Source organism: Canis aureus, chromosome 31, assembly GCF_053574225.1.
Source record: "Canis aureus isolate CA01 chromosome 31, VMU_Caureus_v.1.0, whole genome shotgun sequence".
Lineage (NCBI taxonomy): Eukaryota > Metazoa > Chordata > Mammalia > Carnivora > Canidae > Canis > Canis aureus.
The window spans coordinates 32,117,501-32,128,500 of NC_135641.1; the positions used below are offsets into that span (position 1 = coordinate 32,117,501).

Consider the following 11,000-nt stretch of genomic DNA (forward strand, 5'->3'; position numbering starts at 1 on the left):
AAATTATAAAGCAAAGAGTTGGAGAGTTAAATGACATGTGAAGAATCTAAGGACACAGCATACATTCAAGTTTATGATTTTTTTATTCTCTTTCTCTCCCCATTTATTACAATAGATTCTAAAAAAATTGCTCTCACAACAGGACCATTAGCCCTAGTAGATTTAAGGACTCTTTCACCAGTATTTTTTCTTGAAATAATTGAGTTTGCTGGAAGAAATTACTCAGCTCAATATTTTTCATCTCCCTCTAATACAAATGTATTTGATTCCTATAAATCTGAGTGAGGTCAGTCAGGAAATTATACATATTTGTTTTCCACAGGGTGTATAAGCTATTAAGTCATGTTGCATTTATTATAGATCATGTTTACTTGTTGGCAAGATAATTTGAATGATTGAGAACAATATTTTAGAACATGTAACACTAGGAAAACAACCAGAAAGGAGGATTGAAGCAAACTGTTCCTTATAATAAATACTTTAAGTAAATGAAATATTCTATTGTGATTCAGGCATCTATTTGCATTAAAATACATTAAAATATCATTCAATATTATGCATACTGTTTATTCTTAGGGTTTATATATGTATCTATATTTCCTTCCTATATGTTTATATCACTTACTAATTACATTGGGATCTCATGTAATAGGTGTATCTATTCCCATTATATCTTTCTTCCAGCCTCAAATATGTGGATGTTTTCTTGGCTTTGTACCATTTTAATTTTTTTGGCAATCGCTGGTATGGACACAGTAGCAAAGACCACACCACATACCAAATTTACGAAGAAATCTGAGGGGAAAGAGATGCCAAAGGGTTTCAAGCCATCCAGTGGCCCAGCTCCAGAAGAAGAGGAGATTCCTTTCACAGAAGCAGCTGAAAAAGCAGAACCGACCCCCAGGCCCCCAGCCCTAGAGTCGGCCTTCCCCTTTGAAAACTTCACTCTTGATGCAGGCGATTTCTTTTTGAACTGCTGTGATTGCTGTTCTTCTGTACCAGGGCAGAAAGGAGACCCCGGAGAGACTGGAAAGACAGGTACTTGCAAATACCCAAAGCCATATTTGTTACCTGGATGTCCTTGGAGTTGAAAGGTAGATGGGAAGCAGAACTGCCTGCAGGGGTTCTACGTGGTCCTGCAAATGGTGACAGGCCTGGGTGGAACACGGTGACAAATGCAAATGGGTGCTATGTTGTCCATTAGCCGCATATGTGGCTATTAACAAAAATAAACCTAAGGTTTAATATTAAGTATTCAGTTCCAAAAAAACAAAAAAACAAAAAAAAAAAAAAAAGAATTCAGTTCCTCAGTCATACTAGCCACATTTCAAACGCTCAATAGCTACATGTGGCCAATGACTCCAGTACTGGGCTGTACAGATATAAGTCCTTTCATCATTTTTTTTTTTTTAAAGCACTTCCATCATTACAGAAAGTTCTACTAGAAAGTGCTGGTTAGAGCAGAAACGGGGCTACCAACCCCAGCCCTGGCACGCGGTTCTTCAAATTACACATTTCCTACCAATATGGTTTTTTCATCAGCGGCTGATGTAAAAAGGGTAAAGGAAAATCCTGCTGTCTAGGTAGAAGGTGTGTGGACTGATGGGTTTCTGGAGTGCTATTTGTAGTTTGGATTAGAAATGGCATGTCTGTGAGGTGGAGAATAAGGGGCAGGGTTCAGTTTGCTCTTCATTGAAATTCCAAGGCAACACTGTGTCCTTGCCCCACAATTTTCTCCATTGAACATCATGGTTACATATTTCAATATTCCAGATACCTTTAATACATACATTACTCATACACTGAGTTTTACTGTAATACATTTCAGCTTTTACATGTCATATAGCAGAGAATTCAGGTAAAATTGAGATCAGAATGTCAATTTCAAATTTGCTATTCCCTGGGGAAAAAAATGACTGTATGGATATATTTGTTGTGTCTTGCTTGGAGAACTTAAAGTTATAAAATCAGGAATTGTGCATCCTCGTTAAGCTTTTCATTCATTTCATCTTATAATAGGAAACTTTTGGGAAATGTGATCAATATTCATGCAGAGCTGGAATTAAAGGGTACAGTTGCTGGGCAGTGGTCAGGGCATGAAGATTACTGGGTTGCTAAAACATTATTGGAAATGCAATGATACTGAGAAAATTACATTTACCAGAATTTCTCTTAGTATCATATCTGGCTGGTGAGCTGCTTGGGGGTGAAGACCCCCAAGGGCATGCTCAAGTAAACACAGCTGGTTGCTAAATTGTCTTCTAAGGCCATGGGTCTGTCCCATCAGAGCTTTTGTTTTACCCAGTGATGGATTAACCGGGCTGTTCTCAGAGCTCAGTCTCTTCTGTAAATACATAGGACAGATATTTTGGAGATTTTGGAGATGTGCCAAATTCTTTGCCTGCCTGGAGTGCTCATATGTTTTAGTCTGGCTGGTTCTGTACAGAGCGGAGTGTTTAAGAGCTCAGAATGTCTTATCTTGTCTCTCACCATCCTGAAACTTGGGGAAGCTTCATTACCTACATTTCAGTTTTCAGAGTAGTAAAATGAGATAAGAATAATACCAACTTCATGGGGTCATCAAGAGATGGAATGAGGTAATGTGTGTGTGTGTGTGTGTGTGTGTGTGTGTGTGTGTATAGGCTCAGTGTGGTACCTGGGATAGGATAAATGCTCAAAAAATGATGTTTCTTTTTCCAGTTAGCTGTAGTAGGAGTCTTTTCCTAGCTTGGGAAATTCTCAGCCTTATAGGGTCTTGTTTCTGAGATTCATAGACATTTGTTCTAGCTTTTCCAGTGTTTCAGAAGTACTGTTTTGTTAAGCAATCAGAGATCCAGCAGAAGAGGGACATTAATCAAACTGGAAAATGAAAAAGAACCTACTCAAATACGACTATTTTAATTTTTCTTCGTTATCTTTCAGTTCTTGGACGCATGAACACACACACACATACACACACATAAACACATTGCATACATGACTTTTACATTATCCACTGTAATGCAGATAGTAAAGGTAGACTTTAAAAGTCACAAGCCGGGATCCCTGGGTGGCGCAGCGGTTTGGCGCCTACCTTTGGCCTAGGGCGCGATCCTGGAGACCCGGGATTGAGTCCCACGTCGGGCTCCCGGTGCATGGAGCCTGCTTCTCCCTCTGCCGGTGTCTCTGCCTCTCTCTCTCTCTCTGTGACTATCATAAATAAAAAAAATAAAAAATAAAAAAAATAAAAGTCACAAGCCTAATTTTATAGTTTATGAATGAAAATGTCTTAAAGTGTACAGATATAGCTAATAGCTAGCAAAGGAAAGATTCCACCTGAAATTTTATCTCCAACTTCTCTCATTTAGTTCAGTTATAATTATAGTTACCTACTATGTGCTAAGAACCATGAAGCACTTTATGCTGTTCCTAATCTTTACACAAACTGTTAAAAAATCATTACATTTCAATGGATGACTTAATCACATTTCCAAGAGTTTTAGTAACTCTAGAGGTAATACCACCTGGAAGTGTAAAACATGGAGTCAGATCTGGGTGCACCATCAAGCCCCAGCTCTTCCCATTATGTCCAGCCTTTCAGTATTTATACTAATCTCTCCTACATGTATGTGTCACTTAGATGGATGGGGTAGCCTTCCTGCCTCTGTGTCCTCTCATGCAGTTTCCATGTGCTCCCTGTGCTAACCTGGACACTGCTCTTTATTATTTCCCTCAATAGTATAACCATACTGGGCATTTAGGGCTCATGAGGAAGGGAGGCATTGCACAGTGGACCGCAACTGGCCATCTTACTTGCTGCTAGCGACACTGCTCATTCCTTCTCCATTCCTTTAATCTCTGCTCTCCTTTCTTTTCTAGAATGTAATTACCACCTTTGGTTATTTGAGTTTGCTTTTAGCTTTAACCTCCACCGCAAGCACTTTCTTCCAAATAATGTAGTGGTTTTTTTTTCAAAGAAAAATTCTGTTGAATATAATTTTCTCCATTCCATCAACTCCAGTTACAAAAATTAAGATGAAGTTAAGATGAAATATTACTATTTCATTGAGTTCACTTATCTTTATGGTTAACTTCCAAAGAACCTGGCTATAAATTACTCCAATCAGGAGTAAGACAGGATACCCTTGAAGTCTGAGCTGTGCACCATCTGACCCTCGCCTGCCTCTCAGCCTCCTTCATCCTATTACGAGTTCCACCCACTGTACTCTTCTTTCAGTTTCTTAAAAACACTGTGGTTTTTTTCCACACTTGTTTTTCCTGAAATACTCATTTATGGGTGTTTTGTTTTGTTTTTTTCCTCAGAAAATCATAATTTGTTTATTGGGTCTTAGCTTAATGCCATTTTCTCAGGGATGTCTCTGCTGATCCCGTAAATTAGGTTCTTTTATCACAATCTGTAATAGGACCTGCCTATTTTTCTTCACATCACTAACTACAATGTGATAACTTCTATGTATTTTTGTGGTTATTGTTCAATGCATCTTTCTTGGGCTCTCAGCTCCCTGAGAAAAAGGATGGCTGGGATGTTGATGGCTAATGCCGAACACCTGGCAAGGGTGCTGGTGTCTAGGAGCCTCAGCAATAGTTCCTGAAGAATTACATAAGTGAGTAAATGGGAAAACCAAAAGTGCTACGTATTGTAGTTTTACTTCCAATTTGAAAGTGTGGTCCACATGAGGTTAAGAGCTAGATAATCATTTTGTTCTTGTTGTTCGATATTGCACTGCTTCCCCAAATCATTTGATTGCTGCCATGAATCCAGTGACAAGTACTAATGGGCTCAATTTATCTATTCAGGTAGTACAAAATTACAAATCAGATGAAAATATTGTCTTGAGAATTATGTAGTAGTCTATTCTTACCCAGATTTTATTATTAGGACACTGACAGTCATTGGTCTCAATAAAATGAGTGCCTAAAAATCTTTTTTCCAGAACTAATGCATTTCAAAAGAGATTTTTTTTTTATCCTGATGGTTTTTAAATCTCATTTCCAGGTCTTAAGGGAGAGGCTGGTGATATGGGGATCCCAGGGCCACCAGGAGTTGTTGGACCCCAAGGTCCAAAAGGCCAGAAAGGAGAGAAGGGTAGGTAGTTATATTGATTTCATGTCAAAACTCAAGATGTATTCTGCATCCTTTTTCAGTAGAGCAACTTGCTAAGTAAATACCATATTCTTGCAGGTGGAACAATTTTTTAAAAAGATTATTTATTTATTTGAGAGAGAGAGAGAGAGAGTGCAAGCATGAGCACGAGCAGAGGGAGGTGCAGAGGGAGAGGAAGAAGCAGCCTCCCACTGAGCAGGGGAGTGGACATGGGGCTGGATCCCAGGACCTCTGAGATCATGACCAGAGTCAAAGACAGATGTTTAACTGACTGAGCCACCCAGGCACCCCATAGGTGGAATAATTTTTAAAAATACAAAAATTTGGTAAAGCATGTTGTAAGTTATAGTTGATATAAAAATGTTAACTTTATAAATAGCCCATTGAAAATTTTTACACTTTCCCAGTAACATTTCTTTCTCTCCATCCCCCTCCCTCTGCACATACAGAGGCTCTTCTGCCTCTTTTCTCTCCCTCCCTAGCCACATAGTTGACCTAGTGACTGGAAGCCATTGGGCATCCTTTCCTACATACTCCTGAGTGAGCTCTTCCTTATGATACATATTAGTTTTGTGTTAGATAGAACGAACTAGAGTAGACAATCCTATAGAATATTCTATTTAGATGAATAGCATCCCTGCTTAGGAGACTATGACATGTTCTTTGGCTTGGTCAAATCTGAGCAATGTCTATGGTGGAAAGAGAACTGAATTAAAATGAAAGAAATTGGGATCCCTGGGTGGCTCAGCGGTTTAGCACCACCTGGAATCCCAGGATTGAGTCCCACGTCGGGCTCCCTGTGTGGAGCTTGCTTCTCCCTCTGCCTGTGTCTCTGCCTCTCTCTGTGTGTCTCTCATGAATAAATAAATAAAATCTTTTAAAAAAATAAAATGAAAGAAATTGAGCTTGTAACAATGACCTTGGACCAGTCACTTCACCTCATCTGGAAATCAAGGGGGAATAGACTAGATATGTATTTATACCCTACTTGCTATCAAAGAAGATTTGTCGTTGTATGTACTTTCATAGATCTTTTCCGGCTCAGAAATTCTATAACTCTATAGATGTATCAACCAGGATGGTGTCCTGCCCTGGGAAATCCCTGGTTCTCTAAGTGCTTTGAGACATTGAGGGAAGGTTACAGATTCACTGGGACATTTAGAAATTCCTCAGTGAATACTGCCAGCCTGTAGAAATACCATCTATCCATCAAGTTAAATGTTTTAGCCTCAGTGTCACATGTCAAAAGACCTAATATCATCTATACATCACCCTCCACATGGCTCAGGAACTGTCTAGCTCATTTCTGGTAGAACATTCAGTGAAGTAATTACTCAAAAAAGATGCTAAGGTGAGAGAACTACTTCACACTTGTCAGTTATGCGATTTTCATTCTCGGAAACATTTAATCCTTTTGTGGCTGAATTATGTTAGCAGAAAACCCTGTGAAATACAGATGAGTGATGAACCTCCCCAGTGATTCATACATTTCGGAAGCTAGACTTCTGGAAGTAGAAGAAAAAACAGGGAAGTATCATAAGATAAGTTTCTTAAGAATATGCTTTGATTAAGGATCAAAAGTAGAAATTCATTCAGCCAGTCTCTATAGAGTGGCAAATCTACTTTCCTTTTACTTCCAGACTTCTCTTGGACTCTTGGTTAAGATTGAAAGTTAAAAAAATAAAGGAGTTGGCTGACTGCATTCCAGTTAACCACAATCTGATTAAGTACATTCAGTGCAAGCAGTTAAATTCCTTAAATGAACTTGAGAACCAGAGTAATTGTGCAGTCATGGTTGGCATATGAATATTGACAAGGATGGGGAATAGAATTGGTCCCTCACTTCTAATCAGAGTTGGGTTCTCTCCTAAGGGATCCTAACATTTTCCTGATGGCCTATGGGTTAATTTTCAAATTGTAACTTTCATGTAGAATGGTAATGGGAGGGGGTTAGCTACTTAGAAAACTGCTGAGCAGCTTATGGTAGAATTTTTCTAATTGGTCTTGTGAAACTTGGGATAGCCTTTTCTCATGACTTGTAATTTGACTTAGAATTTCTTTTTCCCAGCAAAAATAAATAAAAAAATTAGTTATGTCATAAAACATGTGGTTGACAAATTGATGTCAACCAATGTTATATGCAGACATGTTTGATTCTATACAAATTTGTAAACTTTCATACCTCAGTTTCTTCTGTGATAAACAATGATGATAAAAGTATCTGCTCTAGGGACGCCTGGGTGGCTCAGCAGTTGAGCATATGCCTTAAGCTCAGGATATGATCATAGAGTTCCAGGATCGAGTCCCACATCAGGTTCCCCGCAGGGAGCCTGCATTTCCCTCTGCCTAGGTCTCTATCTCTTTCTCTGTGTCTCTCATAAGTGAATGAATGAATGAATGAATGAATGAATAAATAAATCTTAAAAAAAATTATCCGCTCTACTTTTCTTGAAGGGAGATGCTATAAAATTTTGGAAGTGAAAAATATTCCAATTTATAAAATGTGCTCTGTTATATGAGCCTCCCTGTTATATAAGAGGCTGTATTAATATCAAATAAGAATTAATTTTGAATTTAAAAGGATGAATTAAATTAAAAAAAAATTATGTTAAGAGCTTAGAAAGTTACCTGATCAAAGGAAATCCTCAATAAGAGGTATTATTGAGACGCCTGGGTGGCTCAGTGGTTGAGTGTCTGCCTTTGGCTCAGGGCGTGATCCTGGGGTCCTGGGATCGAGTCCCACACTGGGCTCCCTGAGTGGAGCCTGCTTCTCCCTCTGCCTGTGTCTCTGCCTCTCTCTCTCTTTGTCTCTCATGAATAAATAAAGAGAATCTTAAAAAAAAAAAGAGTTAGGTATTACTATTACTATTATTAATTATAGTTAAAATGAATTTAGTGTGGCTATAATTTAGCGGGATGGAACTTTAGCTAGGCCCAATATGGAAATCCAGTTTATGGTACTACGGTGAATATCTAAAAACCTGCATCTTTATTTTCTTTTTCAAATGTGAATTCTCACGATTCTACGATTTGTCCAAAGTGTGTATAAAAATTTTTCCAAAAAAAAAAAAAGAAAATTGGCTTCTTGTTCATGCTCTATGTCAAGGACTTTATATTTATATCTATATCTATATTTATACTTACTGTCTTGGAAAGGTTTTTGGTATGATTAGTTTTAGCTAACTGCAGAATGTCATACTCTGTGTTTAAACTTATATGGTGGTGATGCTCTTTTTTAGGCACTGTGGGAACTATAAAGAAGGGGGCATTTTCAGCGTCATTCAGAATTCATGAGAGGAAAAACACAAAAACATACATAAATAACACAAGGCAAAACGTCATGAATTTCATGAGAGATTTGAAGAACTATGGGACTGTGGGAGGGGAGAGCTGAATTCTGTTTGAAGAGATTGGCACTATTCCCAAATCTCATTTAAATGGTTTACCATCGATTGGAACACAATATTCCTAACAAGGCTCAATATATTCTCTTTCCATGTTGTTTTACCTTTTTGCATTTTGGTAAAGGAAGCACTGGAATGTGACGTGGTTGCAAAATGGATTTTAGTTATATCATAACTAATATGGTCGGAAGGAAGCTAATCTTGGTATCATTTCAGGACTGAAGGGAGAACGTGGGGATCAAGGAACAAGTGGAGTTCCAGGATACCCAGGGAAACCTGGAGAACCAGGTAGAGAATAAACTGTATCTGTCAGGTACTGTCATGTCTGCAGCATAGTCCATAATTTCCTTCCTGTTTGTGCTTAGAGTCATGTGAGAGGTAAGAGGGGGTAAGAGGGAGACATGAATTGCTCTTACTTATTCTCATAATTCAGTGTACTGATTGCTGGAGTGTAACAATCACTGGTCTGGTAGTTTGGGGGCTAGATACAATCATCTGAGCTCCTGTCCTCAGTCTAGATGACTTTGGGGCGAAAAGATCCCCGAATCTTTCTGGGTTTCAGTTTCTTTGCAGGTAAGATTTTGGGTTTGGGGGGGCAGGGATATTTAGGAGAATGTGTGTGTGGGGGGCTAAATGCAAAGTGTACAGATCCTTACAGATTATTTTACTTTTCTGTTGCAGGTGGCCTTGGACCTAAGGGGGAGAGGGGAAACATCGGACTGGCGGGAGAGAAAGGACAAAAAGGGTCCAAGGGGGACACATGTGCAAATGGTACCCAAGGAGATAAAGGAGACCAGGGCGCTGTGGGCTCCCCAGGCTTGAAGGGAGAGCCTGGGGCCAAGGGGGAGAAGGGTGACTGTGGAGAGTCAGGGGAGATGGGAGGAAAGGGAGAGAAAGGCCAGGAGGGTCTCAAAGGAGAAAAAGGTAGCAAAGGAGATCCTGGAATGGAGGGCAAAGGTGGCCCAGCTGGCCTGCCTGGGGCCCCAGGTGATCCAGGCAAGAAGGGAGAAAAGGGAGAGTTAGGACCCCCTGGTCTCGTGGGACCCATGGGGCCAAAAGGTGAGGTTGGGAGCAAGGGGGGCCGAGGATCTGTTGGCAAGAAGGGCTCTCGGGGTCTCCGGGGCTCCAAGGGCGAGGTGGCCAGAGTCGTGCGGGCAGCTTTCAGCGCTGCCTTATCAAAGCCTTTCCCGCCTCCCAACATCCCCATCAAATTCGACAAGGTTCTCTATAATGACCCGGGGAATTACAGCCCTGTCACTGGCAAATTTAACTGCAGTATTCCTGGGGCCTATGTTTTTTCTTATCATGTCACTGTGAGGGGCCGCCCCGCTCGCATCAGCCTGGTGGCCTGGAAGAAGAAGAGGTTCAAGTCCAGAGAAACGCTCTCTGGTCATGAAATAGACCAGGCTTCTCTCCTCATCATCCTGAAATTAAGTGCAGGGGACCAAGTCTGGTTGGAAGTGTCAAAAGATTGGAATGGGTTATATGTCAGTCCTGAGGATGACAGCATTTTTACTGGGTTCCTTTTGTACCCAGAGGAAGATTCTGGAATTTCACCATAAACTTGGTGCCTTGAACAGTTGTAGTTTGGCTTCAGTGGAATAAGTCAGGCAATGTAAGGTAGCACGATTAAAAAAGAATAACTCGTTATTTTTTTTCATGGATATAAAAATAATGCAGAAAAAATGATATCACCCAGAGTCAATTACTATGCCTGTTTTAAGACATCACCTTTTCTTAAAAATTAAAAAAATATATTTTATCAAACAAGAGAGGGAGAACAGAAGGGGCAGAAGAAGAGGCAGAGAGAAAGAATCTTAATTAGGCTCCACACTCAGTGCAGAGCTCTAGATGAGGCTGGATCTCATGACCCTGAGATCATGACCAGAGCTAAAATCAAGAGTCGGATGCTTAACCAACTGAGCATCCAGGTGCCCCTTCAGACATCACCTTTTTAGAAGAATATATTTATATGTATTTGAAAACACATGTCTGTTAACTTTGTAGCTAGCTTTTCTTCCATTGAGCATTCTAATGGCATTTTTCATGCCATTTAGATAATATCTGTATATGGAAACTATGATTGACATCTGTAATTAATAAATATATTCTTACTAAATATCTTCTATATCTCATATAAATGTGTGCAACTCTTTTCTGTGTGGGTATGAGTCTAACAAGTGACACATGATGGGCTGGTATCTCTCAAAAGTTTAGAAACTGTCAGGATTGCCTTCCAACAAAATGGAACTATTCCCATGCTTATTTAATTCAGGGAAAATACACAAAAAGAATACGGAGGACTAAACTATCTTTAAGATGAATCAGTGTAAAGCTTTGGCCATAAAAAAAACCTGGTATTAGATGGACTTGTGTGTTGGGTAAAAAGTAAAAAGAAAGTTGATTAAAAAAAAAAGAAAAAAGAAGACAGTTGATAAAGATATTGCTCAGTCATAACAAAGATCCAGCCATTCATCAAATTATTGTACTTA

The 11,000-nt window shown here is 39.5% G+C and overlaps 1 protein-coding gene across 1 annotated transcript; it reads left to right on the top strand.

Annotated features, from left to right (window-relative positions):
• Positions 1 to 687: 687 nt before the first annotated feature.
• OTOL1 (otolin 1) lies at positions 688 to 10,590 on the top strand. Its single transcript, XM_077879529.1, has 4 exons — positions 688 to 1,038; positions 4,997 to 5,086; positions 8,725 to 8,796; positions 9,190 to 10,590. Exons 1-4 carry the CDS (start codon positions 693 to 695, stop codon positions 10,068 to 10,070), a joined length of 1,389 nt encoding a protein of 462 aa, XP_077735655.1. The 5' UTR covers positions 688 to 692; the 3' UTR covers positions 10,071 to 10,590.
• Positions 10,591 to 11,000: the final 410 nt, after the last annotated feature.

Coding starts and splice junctions, on each gene's coding strand:
- OTOL1 (XM_077879529.1), top strand. CDS start 693: ATGTGGATGTTTTCTTGGCTTTGTACCATTTTAATTTTTTTGGCAATC. Junction 1,039..4,996: donor CGGAGAGACTGGAAAGACAG/GTACTTGCAAAT, acceptor TCTCATTTCCAG/GTCTTAAGGGAGAGGCTGGT. Junction 5,087..8,724: donor AGGCCAGAAAGGAGAGAAGG/GTAGGTAGTTAT, acceptor GTATCATTTCAG/GACTGAAGGGAGAACGTGGG.